The following is an 18,082-nucleotide window of genomic DNA, read 5'->3' as shown; positions in this document are numbered from 1 at the left end:
GGTATGTTTTTTTAGAGGTCATAGCCACATGTCTTGTGAACATTCACAGAAAAATTCAAATCTTTTTGAAATGTTTAAAATTAACTTTTTAGGCATGGAAGCTCTGTATATTTTTCCCATAAGTTGATGCTTTGGGCACCAACAACTTGCATTTACGCCATCCATTTCCTACTGTCCATGCATAAGGGTCAGGTCTAGGGTTCCTAGGCAAGAAGTAAGAGAGGTACCGAGTAAAAGCCAGGCGCTTTTCGGCGGCACTACCGATCATGCCCGCGGGATTCACATCAGTCCGAGGGGTGCTTTCATGGTTCTACTTCCATCCCCTTATCCATGCTCGGGGGAAACATGTCCATTGCTAGACTCAGTGACACCGCTTTGCATCGTTACCCTATTAGGGGCGTCAACAGAGAGCTTAGATCTCATGGTGTGGAGACATGTTTGGGCAAGATTGGATCCCGAGACCGAGACGAAGCATCCTCGGCTCCAGTGTTTTGCCCTCTCGTTTGCCTCCTCTCATACACAAGACTATGTCATCAGCCACCTTGGTCCAAATGGCTTGCCTGCAGGGTTGGCACTCGGAAGAGGGCCCTCCCCAGCGACATTTTTCGTGGAGGCATTGCGACAAAGCCTGGTGATTTCATCCGAGAACCAGGGGTTTGGTTTTTGTAGACTTTCTGGAGCTTCTAGTTGTGGTCCTGCTACTCTTGCCCTTCTGCTCGACGCCAAGCCGACGACGTCTTGTAGTGCATTCTTTGTGCAGTGTTAGCACTGTCCGTCTTGTTTTAGCCTAGATTTCTTTGATCCGTTTTGTAAGGGTTTATCTATAAAGTGGGACGCAAAATTATATCATGAACTCTCATATGTCCAAAATGGATGGAGTGTACTCAATTAATGTAATGTTTTCCTAGAGGCTAAATGCATCGGAAGTCCCAAAAGTATTCTAGGTGTAGGTGTGTCAGCTTGGTCCTGTAAGTATGAAAATGCTCAGGTCCGACCAAGGTTTGACCTGCCCACATGTCGCATTGACTAATACCACTTTGCCCATAAATTGTAGGACTTGTTGCCTATTGTTGTACTCCCTCCGTCCCAAAATAAGTGTCTTGAGATTAGTAAAATTCGTACTAGAGCTAGTATAAAGTTGAGACACTTATTTCGGAATGGAGGGAGTACCTTTTTATGTTTAGGGGAATACGACACAATAATTATCTTTAATATGCGGGATGTGTGCATTGATATGAAAAGATCAGGGATGCTCTCTCATTTTTGAAATAACAAATCTAGGTCCAATCAGTGAGTGGATGCTGCCAAGAGGGATTTCTGTGTAAACAAAACCATAGAGAACTTAAGGTCAAAGTCATTTATTCTTTTTAATATATTTTTACCAAACATTTACGAGTTTACAAGAGAGAAATAATGTAGTGCAATGGAAGGTACATATATATAGATAAAAATCAGTGTATTTATGTAATATTTGTAGATATATGTGGCAGTGCATTTCCCTACTCGGTGGGGTAGGAAGGTTGCATGGCCAAGCCACACATACCACCCTTATCGAAAATATCCTTCTCCATTCTAAGGTACCCGCTCTCACCCCATATCGTGCCCCATGAGTTCTTCAACAGCCAAAATTTAGTTCCGTCACTCGTCATGCCATATCCAATCGCTACTATCCCATGGTCCAAATCAGTTCCACAGGAGCCGGTCATCACCCCGCCAGAGTAGTGTTGAAATATGGCATCTCCTCCGTCCACAGCTACTGATACAGGCTGGTTGGCCACGGCTTTCATAAGAGAAGATTCATCGTTGGCAGGCACATCCTCGTAGCCCTTGATGGTTGCAACACTGTTGCTTGTAGTGCTAGTTTTGCACTGTCCGTCTTGTGCGGTGTATGGGTAGTTGGCCTCAGTGGTGAGGCCGCCGTTCTTGATGATGAACTTGAAGGCGTCGTCCATCTCGCCACCCTCACACCCCTGATCCACACTATGGACATCACAGTCAACTAGCTCTTGCTCAGACAAGGAGACAAGCTTCCCTGTGCTCAATTTCACAATGCCCTCGGTTGCAGCCACGGCCGAAAAAGCCCAACAACAGCCTACAAAAATATTGATGTATTTAGTATAATTTTAGTTATCATGAGAATACGATATATACATACTACCTAAATTTACTTACCACATTGGCCTTGGTCTTTGATAGGAGTGACGGCACCCTTGGTTCTCCAATCAACAGCGGCTGGAAGTGCATCGGTGCTGACATTGTTGTACCTGAACCCGGTTGGAGCCCTGCTACTGCTCCTCTTGAGGCCCTTGTTGGTCTTGCTTGCCCTAAACTCGTCATTAGTGAGGTCCGTGAACTGGTTAACACCGAGCCAAAACTTGTGGTTTCCGGCGTTGAATGACTCGATGAAGGCAATGTTGGCCTTGAAAACCTCGAACCTCTGCGCCTTCTCTGTGTCGTCCTTGTAAGCACGGTTGTACTTCACCATCCACTGCTCATGCCTCTCCACCATGGCCGCATCGCCGAGCTTGCGAGCTGACAGAACAGTGCTGCTGCATAAGCAGATGCAACCTAGGATGGCAAGAAGCAAAGCATTGGGGATGGCCATGATCTGCTCGGTGAGTGCTTAATTACTAGTGCTAGTACTGTAAGTAGCTTTGGTGGTGCTTTGGTCTGTCAACAATGGGTGGAAGGGATGTGTTTATATAGCTGTAGCCATACACATGTACGTAGCAGATACGGCGTGGAGAGCGACGGACAACAGCGTGGCGGTGAAGTTAATTACCAGTTAGAATTAATAATCTTGTGGTTGTAGATAGTACGTTAGCTTAGTCCAATTCTCGTCCCAGGAATCAATGGTTGCGTTCTGTAAAAATACGAGCGGAAGTATGTTGCAGCTACGGAAGTACTAGCACTGTACTAAAATATAAGATGTTTTTGCAGCTTAATTTGAACTACAAAAACGTCTTATATTTTGTTACGGAGGAGGTATATTTTAAAATTGTGAGAAAATGGAACTAGCCCCTAGTTCGTGCCAGGTGAACACAAAACAATGAGAAAGAGGAACTGCCGGGCGGGCAAGTATTGCAGCTACGGAAGTACATATATTAGAACAGTCCAACAAGAGCAAAGATTAAAAGAAAAGAGTTCAAAGATGCACGACGATAACGGCAATAAAGAAACAAAACCATTCAGACTTTCCTTAGGGTGGTCACCTTACCCGCCGATTGATGTGTAAGAATTCCAGCCGGTCATGGTCCATCAAAATTTCAGGAAATAGAATAATACCCTGTGTGTTGCTGAGGGGATTGGTTCAATTATTTCTAGGATGTTTTGTTGTATGTAACATTAGTATTTGGATTAATAATATAAGAAGTAAAACTAAAATGTACATAAATTTATTATATTTGTTTGTTGTATAGTTGTAGGATATTTGCCGAATATAAGTAGCAGGAACTGTGCATGTTATGGTTGGTCTTTTCTCATGCATAGTGGCTTATTGAGTTGGTATAGTTGAATGTTGAGAGACAATGATGGTCAACTATTTAGCTATATATGATATGGATATAAGTCAATAATGGAATAACATGCGGTAGTTTAGTCACATGTTGTCAATGGACAAAGATTTGGACCAATATATAAGGAGACTTCTCATAGTATATTTACATGAGATGGCAATGGTGAGCTATATTGCATGTGCAACACACTCTTACATGCACATCTAATCGTGCTTATTCTCCTCCGTGCTCCACAGATCCTTTTCCTTCTGTTTGGTTTTCCCGAAAACTAGGTTCACTTGGTGTCCTCCCACCATAAGTTGAGGAGAATATCCAGTGCTCCCATGTCTAAAAGTCAATTCAAATGTTTGAATATTTTGATTTTTTTAATGTTCCCAAGACACAAGTCCATGAACTCTGAGAAGTTCATATTCAAACTCAAAATGCACACTGAGAACAAAAAAGACAAATTCAGCATGAATAGTGTCACAAAAAGACAACTCCAAAAATGACAATGTTTATATCAATTTTTTATTTATTTTTGTTTCTCAGTGTGTATTTCGAGTTTGGTTCTGTTTTTATAGAGGTTGTAGCCACATGTCTTATGAACATTCACAGAAAAATTCAAATCTTTTGAAATATTTAAGCTAACTTTTTAGACATGAGAGCTCCGTATATTTTCCCCATACGTTGGTGCCTTTTTTCCGAAAAGGGGGGACTTCCCGGTCTCTGCATCAGAACGATGCATACAGCCACATTATAAATAAGCAAATAGTTTGACAAGGTCTTAAAGTCTGAAACCAAAGTAACGGCAAGCTCACAAAGAGCCACAGTGCCAAAAACACAAAAGCCAAAAGGCCACAACCGGCTGGCATAAGAAAGATAGGAAAACTAATTGTCTATCCTATTACATGACTGCCATCCAAACCGGTCGAATATATCCCGTGCTACCATCTCCCATCGGATGGATCCAGTAACCAAACGCTCCCTGGCCTTCGCCGGAGTGAGTAACGACCACATACGGATGAACGCAGTGGCTCGCAAGATAACCTGCAAAAAATGAATATTTGTTGTTCTGTTAAAAACCAAATCATTTCTGCAGTTCCAAATTGCCCACAATAACGCACATACTCCTACGCGAATGTGTCTGGTTGTTTTGGACTCTATCCCAAAAAGCCATATTCCAAATAACGTGCTAACAGAATTCGGAGGAGTAATGTTAAAGGCAATGTGCACTGTCTGCCACAAAACTTTGACCAACGGGCAATCAAGAAAAAGGTGTTTGATAGTTTCATCCCGATCACAAAAACTACACCTAGTAGATCCTGTCCACTTGCGCTTTACCAAGTTATCCTTTGTTAATATGACTTGTTTATGTACGAACCACATAAACACCTTAACTTTCAAAGGAACTTTGACTTTCCAAACGTGTTCGGAACTAGGAATGGCGCTAGAGTTGATAGCATCAATAATTCAATATACATCGATTTAAATGTGAACTCTGCAGACCTAGTGAGCTTCTAGCACAACTGATCGGGCTGATGAGATAACTGAACCTCCATCAGTCTACTCAAAATGAAGCCACGCTTCCCAACGATTGCTGGCAAGCGTCCTCCTAAAATGGATATTAAGGGGGATGGACTGAAGTACCGTCGCAACATAAGAATCACATTGTTGAACAATACTCCCTCCGTTCCTTTATATAAGGTGTATTTGTTTTTTGATAAAATTCCACAATGTAAGGTGCATTTCTTCTAAATCCTCCTAATTCCCCTTTTAGCCCTCCAACAAAAGGAAAGTATCTTTCTCCTGATTGCATGTACCTCTCTTTGTTGCAAAATAAGGAGATAATCTCTCTCTCGATTGCTTGTATCTCTTACTTTCCTGCACTCATTGATTTACTTGCCACTAATCTATAAATTTGCCAAGGGTGATTCTGTCCTAACACCTCTATATTTATGCGCCTTGGTCATCGTGCCAAAAACAATACACCTTACATAAATGAACGGAGGGAGTACTATACAAGGACGGGTATTGAAGCGCCAGTGGCGTCTCCCCAAGCCAGGTATCCTCCCAGAAACACGTGGTAGTACCATTGCCGATAATAAACTTTGTCTTATTGAAAAAGGCTGATTTGACTCTAATGAGCCCCTTCCAAAAAGGCGATCCGTCGGTCTCACTGTCACCTGGGACAAAGTTTTGGACTGCAGATACTTACTATGGAGAATCTGCGCCCACGTGGCATCAGTCTCAACTGATACGTTGGTGCCTTGGGTGCCAACAACTTGCATTTAGGCCATCCAATACTTATTGTCCAGGCATAAGAGTCGGGGCCAGGGTTCCCAAGCAAGAAGCAAGAGAGGTACCGAGTGAAAGCCAGGCGCTTCTCGGTGGCACTATCGACGATGCCTGCGGAATTCGCTTTAGTCCGAGGGGTCCTTTCATGGTTCTATCTCCATCCCCTTGTCCACGCTCAGGGAAAACCGTGTCCATTGCTAGACTTGGTGACAACTCGTTGCATCATTACCCTATTGGGGGCGTCAACAGAGAGCTTAGATCTCACGGTGTGGAGACGTGCTTGGGCAGGATTGGATCCTGAGACCGAGATGAAGCATCCTCGGATCCAGCGTTTGGCCGTCTCATTTGTCTCCTCTCATACACTATGTCATCAGCCACCTTGGTCCAAATGGCTTGCCTGCAGGGTTGGCGCTCAGAAGAGGGCCCTCTCCAACAACAGTTTTTGTGGAGGCATTGCGACAAAGTCCAGTGATTTCATCCTCGAGATAGGGGTTTGCTTGTAGACTTTCTGGAGCTTCTAGTTGTGGTTGTGCTACTCTTGCACTTCTGCTCAACGGCAAGCCGACAACGTCCTGTAGTGCATTCCTTATACAGTGTTAGCGCTGCCCGTCTTGTTTTAGTCTACATTTCTTTGATCTGCTTTGTAAGGGTTTATCTATAAAGCGGGACAAAAAATTATTTCGTGAACTCTCACATGTCCAAAATGGATGTGCATGTACTCAACTAGTGCAATGTTTTCCTAGAGACTAAGTGCATCGGAAAGTCCCAAAAGTATTCTAGATGTGCCAGCTTGGACGCTCAGGTCCAACCTAGGTTTGACCTGCCCACATGTTGCATTGATTAATACCACTTCGCCCATAAGTCGTAGGAATTGTTGCCTATTGTTGTGTCCTTTTATTTTTATAGGGGAATACAATATAATAAATATCTTTAATATATGCGGGATGTGTGCATTGATCGATGCAAAGATCAGGGATGCTCTCTCATTTTTGAAATAACAAATCTGGGTCCAATCAGTGAGTGGATTCTAACAAGAGGGATTTCCGTGTAAATAACACCATAGAGAATTTAAGCTCAAAGTTATTTGTCCTTTTTATATATATATTTACCAAACATTTATGACTTTACAAACGAGAAATAATGTAGTGCAATGGAAGGTACATTTATATATAGATAAAAATTGCTGTATTTATGTAATATTTGTAGGTATATGTGGCTATGTATTTTCCTACTCGGTGGGGTAGGAAGGTTGCATGGCCAAGCCACACATACCACTCTTGTCGGAAATATCCTTCTCCATTCTGAGGTACCCGCTCTCGCCCCATGTCATGCCCCATGAGTTTTTCAGCAGCCAAAATTTAGTCCCGTCACTCGTCATGCCATAACCAATCGCTACTATCCCATGGTCCAAATCAGTTCCACAGGAGCCGGTCATCACCCTGCCAGAGTAGTGTTGAAATATGACATCCCCTCCGTCCACAACTACTGATATAGGCTGGTTAGCCACGGCTTTCATAAGAGAAGATTCATCGTTGGCGGGCACATCCTCGTAGCCCTTGATGGTTGCAACATTGTTGCTTGCAGTGCTAGTCTTGCACTGTCCGTCCTGTGCAGTATATGGGTAGTTGGCCTCACTGGTGAGGCCACCGTTCTTGATGATGAACTTGAAAGCGTCGTCCATCTCGCCACCCTCGCACCCCTGATCCACACCATGGACATCACAGTCAACTAGCTCTTGCTCAGACAAGGAGACGAGCTTCCCTGTGCTCAACTTCACAATGCCCTCGGTTGCAGCCACGGCCGAAAAAGCCCAACAACAACCTACAAAAATATTGACGTACTTAGTGTAATTTCAGTTATCATGAGAATGCGATATATACATACTACCTAAATTTACTTACCACACTGGCCTTGGTCTTTGATAGGAGTGACGACGCCCTTGGTCCTCCAATCAACTGCCGCTGGAAGTGCATCATAGCTGATATTGTTGTACTTGAACCCGGTTGGAGCCCTAGCATCATTCCTTCTGAGGCCCTTGTTGGTCTTGATTGCTCTGAACTCGTCGTTGGTGTGGTGAGGTCGGTAAACTGGTTGACACCGAGCCAAAACTTGTGGTTTCCGGGGTTGAACGACTCGATGAAGGCAATGCTGTCCTTGAACACCTCAAACCGCCGCGCCTTCTCGGTGTTGTCCTTGTAAACACGGTTAAACTTCGCCATCCACTGCTCATGCTTCTCTACCATGGCCGCATCGCCGAGCTCGCGAGCTGACAGAACAGTGCTGCTGCATAAGCAGATCTGCCTAGGATGTCAAGAAGCAATGCCTTTGGGATGGCCCTGATCTGCTCGACTAGTGCTTGCTGGTGGTGCTTTGTTCTGTCAACTATGCGTGGAAGGGACGTGCTTATATAGCTGTAGTCTTGCACATGTACGTAGAACACACGCGGTGCTATAGGATGATGTGTGAATATCGATGGACAACAACATGACCGTGAAGTTAATTACCAGATAGAATAAATAACCTTGTGGTTGTAGATAGTATGTTAGCTTGATCCAACTCTGGTCTTTGGAGTCAATGGTTGTGTTCAGTAAAAATTCGAGCTGAAGTGTGTTCAACTCTTGTCAAAAAAGAAGTATGTTGCAACTAAGGATCTAGTTCGTTTTAGGTGAGCAGGTGAATACAAAACAATGAGAGAACGAACAGCCGGCCGTGCAAGTATTTGCAGCTACGGAAGTAGTTATATTAAAATGGTCCAACAAAAGCAAAGATAAAACCGAGTTCAAAGATGTACGACGATGACAGACAGTAAAGAAACAACAGAGCAGCAAAACCATTCGGATTTTTGTTAGGATGGTCACCCTACCCACAGCTTTTTTTGAGCAATCCCTACCCACATATGTATGTGTGAGAATTATAGTGGGCCTTGGTCCATCAAAATTTCAGGAAATAGAAATGATACCCAGCGTGCGTGGTGAAATCGGGTTGTATGAAACATTAGTACTTGAATTAGTAATATAATAATTGAAACTAAAGTGCATATAAATTTATTGTACCCGATTATTGTATAGTCGTAGTATATTTAAACATAAGTAGCATGAATGGTGAAAGGTTGGTCTTTCTCATGCATAGTGGCATGTTGAGTTGACTTAGTTGTATGCCAAGAGATTTAGAGATAGCGAGGATAGCTTGTAATGGAGAGAAGTCAATGACGGAACAACGTGTGGTAGTTTAGTCGCACATTGTCAATGGACAAAGATTTGGACCAATGTATAAGGGGAACTCCCACAGTCCGTATGCATGAGATGGCAATGGGAAGTTATACTACATGTACACCACACTTGTACGCTGACATATAATCATGTCTATTCTCCTGTGTGTTCCACCGATCCTAGTCAAGTTGTTTGATTATCCCGAAAACTAGGTTCACTCATTGTCCTCCCACTGTAAGTTGATGCTATGAGCGTAAAAACCTTGCATTTAGGCAATCCATTTTCTACTGATGCCATCCGGGCATAAGGGCCATGTGCCAGGGTTCATATGCAAGGAGTGAGGGAGGTACCGAGCGAAAGCTCAAATTTTTATAGTTTTTAGAAAAGGAGGATGACCCCCAGCCTCTGCATCTGGGAGATGCATGCAGCCATTTTATTGATTATTCTTGAGGACCTTACAAAGTAGAACAACAATATGCCTAAATCCATCATCTTGGCAACATCTACCGCTACTCCTATCCATATGATGAAGGGGTGTAGGCCGGGCCAGATATCCAGACCTCTCACATAAGCCTAACATCTAAAGCCGGTGTCCCCGATCGAGCCATCTACCGGGTCCGGGGCACAAACCGGTCCGACGCACTCACATGTTTCGTCGCTGCCATCTTCCACTGGTCCATCTTCAAAGCAGATTGAGGTGTCAACCTTAGCAGGTCCTCCGCCATCGACGCGACCACGACGCCAAGTGACGACCTCCACCTACGCGAGCATTGGCAGGTCTTCCACCATGGACGCCACCACGACGCCAAACGACGGCCTCCACCTACGTGAGTCCATCTCCAAGCAACGGACGTAGATCCATGCTAGGATAGGTCCGCACCACCGCCGTCGCCCACCACCCACAAGCGCCACCCAACCCCAAGGTTCCCAAAGTGGCGCCTTCAAGAAGGTAACGGCGCCGTGAGCGCCGCCGCCGCCCAACAATGTTAGCGCTTTCGCCCGGGAGACCTAGGAGAAGGGGAAGTGAGGAGACCGGCCAATGCCTCTCGACGGTGCCACCGCCATCGCCTGCGGGTGTTGCGTCCCTCCTAGTGGTGATGTCGTGGTTTTACCTCCACCCCTTGTCCATGCTTAGGGGAAAACCATGTCCATTGCTAGACTTGATGATGGTGCGGCGTGGTGTCGCCACGACGGGAGCTCCATCGCGGGCGTGCGGGCGCGGTCTTGGCCGCCTATGCGGGTCCGATCTGGATCCTAGCGGGCCGCAGATGGTGGGGGCGAGATTCGGGCTCGGCCGGCGTGCCGTTCGCCGGAACTGGTATGGTGTGGTGCTGCGGCTCAGCACGCGGGCTGGTGGTGGCACCGGCTGTAGGTATCGTGGTGGTGCCATGGCCAGTCAGGTAGCAGCGGCATGGACCCTTTTCGTCCAGGCCCCGACACAGATGGAGGCGGACCGTGCACGACATGCCTGAGGGAGGCTCTTCGAACAGATCCGGGTGAAAACCTGCTCCCAGCTAGCTGCCAAGGCCGGCGGTGGCGGCACTGTCTGCATCGTTCCCTTCTTAAAGGCGTCGCCGTGGAGAAGTTCAAGGCCACTCTATGCTACCTCTAGGGGAAATCCTTGATCAGTAGATCGGATGACGGCAGCACTCTGGTGTCGTTTCCCTCTTGGGGGCGTCATTCTTGGAGGTGTACACGGGCCGAGGGACCAGTGGAACGCTTCTTTGGTGGAGCGGTGCTTCAGCTTGCACATTGATGGCGGTGGATCTCGGTGACATGGCGCAGTGGAGATTCGGCGTCCGATGCGCGGAGATGGACTCACGCAGGAGGAGGAAACTGTCTGGGTCATGGTGGTGTTGATGACAGAGAGGCCTGGCAAGGTCGGTGCATCAGTTCTGCTCTAAGGATGGATCGATAGAAGATGGAGGTGACGGCCCTCGCAGCGTGCGGTGCTTACTAGGAGTGTGTCAGACCGGTGTGTGACCCAATCCAGGTAGTGGCCTGGATGGGGCATAACGGCTTTAGATGTTAGGCTTTGGTGCGATGTCTATTTGGTATTAGGCCCGGACATGCGGCACACCTTCATCAATGGATAGAAGTAGAAATAGCGTTGCCAAGATGGTGGCTTCAGGCTTATAGATGTATCACCTTGTTTGGTCTTTGTGATAATTAATAAAATGGTTGCATGCATCCTCCAGAACATCCTCTTCTTCTAATAAATAAATAAATGCATATTATCAAGTTTGTACAACGAAATATTCACTTGGCATCTAAACCGTAGCTTCCTTTAATAACATTAGTATCTGCAAAATATACTTTCATGTCCCATCTTGCTATCTAATACTCCCTCCGATCCAAAATAAGTGTCGCAGTTTTGAACTAAGGTTAAACATCGGAGGGAGTAAACTTTATTATATATTTATGAAATACCAAGTTAAAGTATCTTGTGTACTACCATCCGAAAGTATTTATATAGTAAAATACTTCAATTTCTTTTATATGGTCAGAAAAGATACTAGGCAAGGTAGCTTAACTTGATATTTGAAAAATACTTTTGAAGATTTTTTGGACCATGTCCCATTCGATAGTAATCTATGACCACACTTTTGATAAAATTTGGTGGTCGCGGATTTAGGCAAATGCATGATGTTTTCGGAAAACATCACCACAAAAATTGTTCATAGATCAAAAGATGCATCTCTACGTTTCTTAAGTTTGCCCAGCTCCGTAAATAGAACATACCTATCTATCTACTTAAGATACTAAACTCACTAGGAATACGCTTTTGATGCGTCTGAGGCTTTGGGGTCGTTGGTGAGCCCACCTATAAGGAGTGAATCGCTGGTGTGTGTTGCATCTGGGTCTACCTTCAGGGAACGACATACGTTGATTTATGTGTTATATGTAAAGAATTGCACAGCAACGCATAGAACAACTCAGTCCACCGAGCAAGCGGAAATCTTTTTGAAGGAACCTATTCAGGAACAGGTAAGAAATAATTTTGCATGTCTACACTTGTTAGTAGAACATGAAGCGTTGAGAAAGATTTTTCATTTGAATCATGCAAAAAGTTTTCTTTGTTTTAAGCTTAGTATAGTTATTTAAAGAATAGATATAAATAAGATTGCGTCCAATAAGATTTGAACCTATACCAAAGGTTTAGAAGACCTCTGTCCTATCTATTATACAATGGACGCTTTTCTTTCGTATTCTATTCTTTCTTTTATTTTTTGTCTTCTTTCGAGAAAAAACTGTTAGACCAAAACTCTTTTAGGGAATCAAAAAATCAACAGATACCGCCTCTACAAGATAGTTGCGAAGAGAACAAAAAAACTAACACCAACGTAATTAAAATCGGCCCTGTTGGCGCCGCCTCTCCTCGCGGCGCTGCTTCTTCTTCTTCTCTCATCACTCTCTCTTGGATTTCTCTCAAGAACACACATATGAGACCAGAACACACACGCACACACACTGCACCAAGGAAGAAGACACAATGGCTTTGCTAGTGGCTCTCTCCTTGGTGAAACACATATACTACATTGCTTTTGCCCAGCCCACACGGCTTGACTTCATTCATTACTCACAACACTATATCTACTACCACTATAAAAGGAAGAGAGGGACAGATCCAAACAATCACAATCTTCCATCATCAACATCTAATGGTCCATGGTCTTTCTGTGTTTAACACTAGCAAGCCACTAATCACGCAGTAAGCAAAAGGACCCGCACAAACGCAAAACGGCCCGCACCACTAATCCTCCCCATTCCTTCATCCTGAACAAAACTGCCCGCACGAACCCACGACCTTCGCTGCTCCTCCTTTGCTACCCACGCCTCCCGCAGTTCCTCCGCTCGGCAGCCCCCCGCAGATCCTCTGCTGCCCCACGGACGCAACCGCGGACTGCCGCCGCCGATGATCCCATCTGATGGCGGCGCCGACCCATCCCTGGCGCTGGATGCGGCGACCTCCGGCAGAGGCGCGCCCGGCCGCGCCTTCCCCAGCACAGTCGCGCCGGGCTGCCTCCGCTCCTCCGGCAGCGCCGGGCCCGTCCGCCGCAGCTGCCCGCCGGCGAGGGCACAATCGGCGCCGACCTGCACGCGCAAGGGGAGGCGGCAGGAGCAGTCGTGCAAGGGCAGGACCAGCCGTGCGGTCAATCGAGCGATCCTTTTTCATCTTGGCCGCCATGTCCCCCGCCGTCGACGACGCCCGCTGTGGCGATCTCCGCCCTGGCGACCAGCTCTACCTCGCCTGCCAAATCAAATCTAGGAACTAAGGTTGATTTCTATGACTTCAGTTCGCTGGTGGTACTGGCATAACGCTTATGTTGCAGGCTTCTCCAGAACGATTCCTTATCTCAACCAGTCATAAGTTAGCCTGAAGACATAAGGTGCAGATTTTTTTTTCCTTGGTATAAGAGATACTTTCGACTAAGCACACGTGCAATGTTACATTTGAGTAAGGGATTACCATGTTCTCTGAATTTTCTACCCGACAGATATGTTCAACTATATTTAAAGTATTCCGATAAAGGCTTTACCCCCGCTTTATATTATAAAGCATCCGGATATTTAGAGTATTATACATCTCTAATCTGCATATTTTTGACCAACATGATAATGTTCCATACTTCTTAAGCCATTTTGGTGCCACCTATTGTACCATCATTTTTAGCTTCAGGTATTGTCCTTATTTCCAAACAATTCCATTGTCTTCGCTTTCTCTACTCACATGTGTTTTTTAAGGGTCGTTCGGTAGTCCACCCGCTCCGCAGTATTTTAGAATCTGCAGAGTACCGTTTCTCTCGCTCCGTACTTTTTAACTACAACTCCCGTCGACTCCGGGAGCGGCCTCGTGGAGCGGAGGCCCTCCGAACAGGCCCTTAGTCTTCCTCTCACTCTTTTGAGCTTCTACAGAACTGATGTCTGACTGCTATGTTTACCCTTCTGAATAATACCCTTATCAAGTTTTCAGCTTTTAATGTAAAACCATAACCAATTACGCACGTGTTACCGAAATTTTGGAGTTCTTTTTCACCTTTTCTTGTCCGGTTGTGGATAAAAAAAACTTATGCTGAATCATTACGTCTCCGGACGAGCAGTGCAGATTTGAGAGTTAGGTTATTTGTCAAAAGTTTTCCGTTTTATCCATACAATAGAAAAATTAGTTTTACATAATTTGAATGTGTGCTCACATGAGCTTGTAAACTTCTCTCATGTGTCCACACAAGGGCGGAGGGAAGATTCTTTCTGTGAAGTAACCTATTTTGTATGAAGTTGTAGTTGATTTTGTCGGACTGGGAAGTGATGGATGCACCAAGTAGGTGGTCTTTATTTCTGGGATTAGAATTTTCAAAAGGACTATTTCTTCTCACCTTGATCTTGTGATCTAATGAAACTTATTCCTGATTTTGATCAGGGACACAACAGTGAAGATGTTTTTGAATTTCGTGCTGTAGCTAAATGGTGAAGTTTTCATGAATTCATGTTATGAATTGGTTCTCACTTTTTTTATCATAACCTTTTATTATCTCATGATTTATTGATTTTTTTTGTTTTTTCTGTTGATGTTTCTGTTTGCAGAACGATTATTATATATTGGAGAATTAACGAGGTATGCCTAATGCCAAGCATGCTTGCAGAAGTACACGATTCAAGAGATTTTCTATTTTGGCAGAAGTTGGTGTGCCCACCGACAAGTGTGCTCTGAAAATTAGTCAATTACTGCACCAGCTGGACTTATAGATCGGTTCACAAGGTTCTTTCTGGACAGTAGTTATGGTTTAATACATTTAAAACATGTATGGTTGTTTGATTCATGAACAAAACAAATATATTCTCTTTTGCGCTTTGGGCATTTCACATATGACCATTGTACTGTTGCACTATTACTACGACCTATGTGAAAGGTAAATAAACCTTTCAGCAACATATGTTGGTATAATTCTCTCCCAACTAGCATTATATGCCATATATAGTTGTTTTTTTTACTGAAATGTTAGGAGCCTCGTGTATAAGGTATGCAGAAATTCTCACTTTGGGGAAGTGATTAATTCTTCATGTGCAGTAACCTGGAGAGATGGTGCTGGTGGATTCTAGCCGCAAGGTGAGTGGCTTGATCCTTGATTAATCATGTTTAATTTTAAATGGATGTGAAGTGATTGTCCTAGATCAATGGGTGATTTATGTGCAAATGCTACAGTCGAAGACATGCAGTTGCTTGCCGTCGATGAAGTGACATCAACATGGGTAGCTGATCCAGTCATCTGTTAGTCTCTTCGTCTTTCTTCCTTGCACTTTGTTCTTCAGTCATGTGTTCGGCATCCTTCCCCATGCTACTGACTCTATGGTGTCGCTGGCCCATGCTTCTGAGTTCTGACTCTCCATTCATATACTCACTTCTTAGAAATCCCATGGCAATTGCTTTCATGTGAATTTTGGTTAGTACTCCGTATTTATGATGCTGCTGGCCTCATTGCTCTGAATATACTACCACACTGCATGATAAAATCAACAATGACTTTTCTTAATGCATGTAAATTATCGCTTCTCTGTAATGTTTGATGTGAATTTATTCCATGACAATGGTGCAAACTAGGATCTGACTGGACAAGACGGCCGCGCTGTCAGCCCAGTCTACCGCGTCCTTGCTTGCGTCAGCACACCCATTGCAAGCCTGCTGATGGTGCAGTTGCTGAGCAGGGAGGTTAAATCCCCGAGCCAGGCAACAATATGGATGACTTGGATTGATAAATTTTTTCATTAGCATTTATCTCCTTAACGAGAGAACTTTTGAGAATTTTAATAACTTTGAAAGATGTTTATATTGGCAACAGTAGTTGTAACGAATATTATGTGTTTTAAGAATATGGTTTTTGGTGCTAACAGTTGCAGGATTAGATCACCATTCGAACATGATTTGGGGATAATGCAAAGCGGCTTTCCAATCGGAACTAGATTTAATCTTCTTTTGCAACCTATCAGTAGTTCAGTACACAGGCCGAATGAAACATCATTTATCTCTATGCAGCTATATTATCACAATGGTGAATGGCGTAGCTAGCTCGGTGAGTCAGGGTGGTCCAACAATGATTTTTTTATGTAAATCAATGTATTTGGAAGAATTGTTTTTTTCTAGCCTAAATGTAGGCTATAGACCACCCTGTCCACCCCCTAGCTAAGCCATGGCTGTCACTTCTAAGAGCAAGTATAATACTGTCCAGTTAGCAAGCTATAAAGATTAAATAATTATATCTATACTGAGTTGGATGAGAGAGAAGAGGAGAGAGAAGGGAAGCGGGTTGTAGATTAATAGCCGGCTGCAACACGGACTCTAAGAAATATTGTGAGAGTGTATGATGGGCCATACATTAATAAAGTCGTACTACTTAGCAACTTACCACTATACATGTTGACTATAATGTTGGCTATATGTGACATGGCGACCCCATATAGCCGGTTGTTGGCTATACTATTTATTAACCATGCTCTAAGAACACAATACTTGAGCGACATCACAACACCGCTCATCCATTAAAATTCTATTACTCATATTGTTGGACATTTTCATGACTTTTTATTTGTGTGACTTTCCGTCAATATTGACTAACTATTTCTTTTATCAGACAATATTGACTAACTGTGCTGGACATTTTCTACCATTCATATTGTTTAGACTAACACTTATGTTTAATGAAACATTTTGTATTTCCTTCTACACCAAATATCTTGGACTTCGACAACTTTGCACTCTGCAAATTCACTTATAATTTCTCGCTTTCACCACTTGTAAAATGGTACTCCCTCCGTTCAGAATTACTTGTCTCGAAAATGAATGTATCTAGAACTAAAATACGTCTAGATACATCCATTTCTGAGACAAGTAATTTCGAACGGAAGGAGTACATACATTGCAGAGTGACTGGCAAAAATATGCTCGCTTTGTTGAGAAAATATGAGCATCTTTAGGACCAAATTTTAGCATTTTGAATCAAAAGAAGGATAGTGATGAACAAAAGCTATACAAATATAATTCAATAAAAATGTACTCTCTCTATCCGGAAATACTTGTCGAAGTAATGGATGTATCTATACACATTTTAGTTTTAAATACATCCATTTTTATGTATTTCTCCGACATGTATTGTGATTTGTGAAGACGTGCGTTGCACGTACACGCTAACTAGTATAGACAAAGTTTAGGCACTTCTGCCATGCTACTCAGGCCACTGCCCAGCCACGACGCTCGGCCACTAACCCACTAAGCCACATGCACGGCCAAGTCCAGTCCGTTTGCAGCGCTCCCTCAACGGCCACACACCTGGTCAGCAGCTAGCATGCAGCCTAAAAATGCTCAGTCCACGGCCTACCGTGTAGCTAGTCCACTAACTAACTCACAGAATACTACCTAGCTCTACCGATCAGCTTTGCATGGTGCACGTGATCACAACTTAACGTGCACACCCTGCCGCAGCTTGGACTAAATGCATGACTCAACAAAAACAAATAATCTAAAACTAACGCTAATAACAAGATTAATTCTAACAGGCCCAACTCAAGTGAAACAAACAATGAAGGAAAAACTCGTAATAACCCGCATAAAAAAACCTTAACTCTTGACCGAAGAGCAGGACGACAAAGCGCGCGTTACCCTCTAAGTAAGTATGAAAATACACGTGTCCAACCTAGGTTTGACCTACCCATGTGGTTGACTGATGCTACCTAGGCCATATTCTGCAAGAAATAGAAACCCTCAAAAGTGAAAATTTCTAATTTCTTTTGGCTATCATATGTGCTTTAGTGCAGCGTGTGAAAAGCACAAGGGATTTAGCCTATATGAGTGACGGCCTAGTAGTAGAATCATGAGTGGTATGCATTATTGCCTATTGTGTACCTTTTGAAGTCTAGTGAAATACTATGTAATAACTTTCTGTAATAGGATGGTTGTGCGCATTGATCGATCCAAAGATCAGGGAAGTTCTCTTATTTCTGAAGAAAAAAGATATTCCAACCAATGATTGGATTCAAACAAGATGGGTTTCAGCATAGACATCACCATAGAGCATTAAGCTTGAAGTCATC

The 18,082-nt window shown here is 43.9% G+C and overlaps 1 protein-coding gene, 1 long non-coding RNA gene and 1 pseudogene across 2 annotated transcripts; 1 reads left to right on the top strand and 2 right to left on the bottom strand.

Annotated features, from left to right (window-relative positions):
- Positions 1–1,499: 1,499 nt before the first annotated feature.
- LOC123094319 (senescence-specific cysteine protease SAG39-like) lies at positions 1,500–2,605 on the bottom strand. Its single transcript, XM_044516352.1, has 2 exons — positions 2,173–2,605; positions 1,500–2,092 (listed from the first exon to the last, which is right to left on the bottom strand). Exons 1-2 carry the CDS (start codon positions 2,603–2,605, stop codon positions 1,500–1,502), a joined length of 1,026 nt encoding a protein of 341 aa, XP_044372287.1.
- A 4,415-nt stretch (positions 2,606–7,020) lies between these two features.
- LOC123094317 (senescence-specific cysteine protease SAG39-like) lies at positions 7,021–8,121 on the bottom strand (annotated as a pseudogene).
- A 4,634-nt stretch (positions 8,122–12,755) lies between these two features.
- LOC123090802 (uncharacterized) lies at positions 12,756–15,948 on the top strand. Its single transcript, XR_006442621.1, has 2 exons — positions 12,756–14,467; positions 14,585–15,948. It is a non-coding gene; the product is annotated as an uncharacterized lncRNA (long non-coding RNA).
- The last annotated feature ends 2,134 nt before the right edge of the window (positions 15,949–18,082 follow it).

The sequence above is a fragment of the Triticum aestivum genome, chromosome 4B (assembly GCF_018294505.1).
Source record: "Triticum aestivum cultivar Chinese Spring chromosome 4B, IWGSC CS RefSeq v2.1, whole genome shotgun sequence".
Lineage (NCBI taxonomy): Eukaryota > Viridiplantae > Streptophyta > Magnoliopsida > Poales > Poaceae > Triticum > Triticum aestivum.
This window is presented reverse-complemented; position numbering and strand designations above follow the sequence as displayed.

Bases quoted from the DNA above. Each gene is read 5' to 3' on its own strand.
- LOC123094319 (XM_044516352.1), bottom strand. From the start codon at position 2,605: ATGGCCATCCCCAATGCTTTGCTTCTTGCCATCCTAGGTTGCATCTGC. The intron at 2,093-2,172 runs GTAAGTAAATTT...ATATTTTTGTAG, and splicing joins CAAAGACCAAGGCCAATGTG to GCTGTTGTTGGGCTTTTTCG.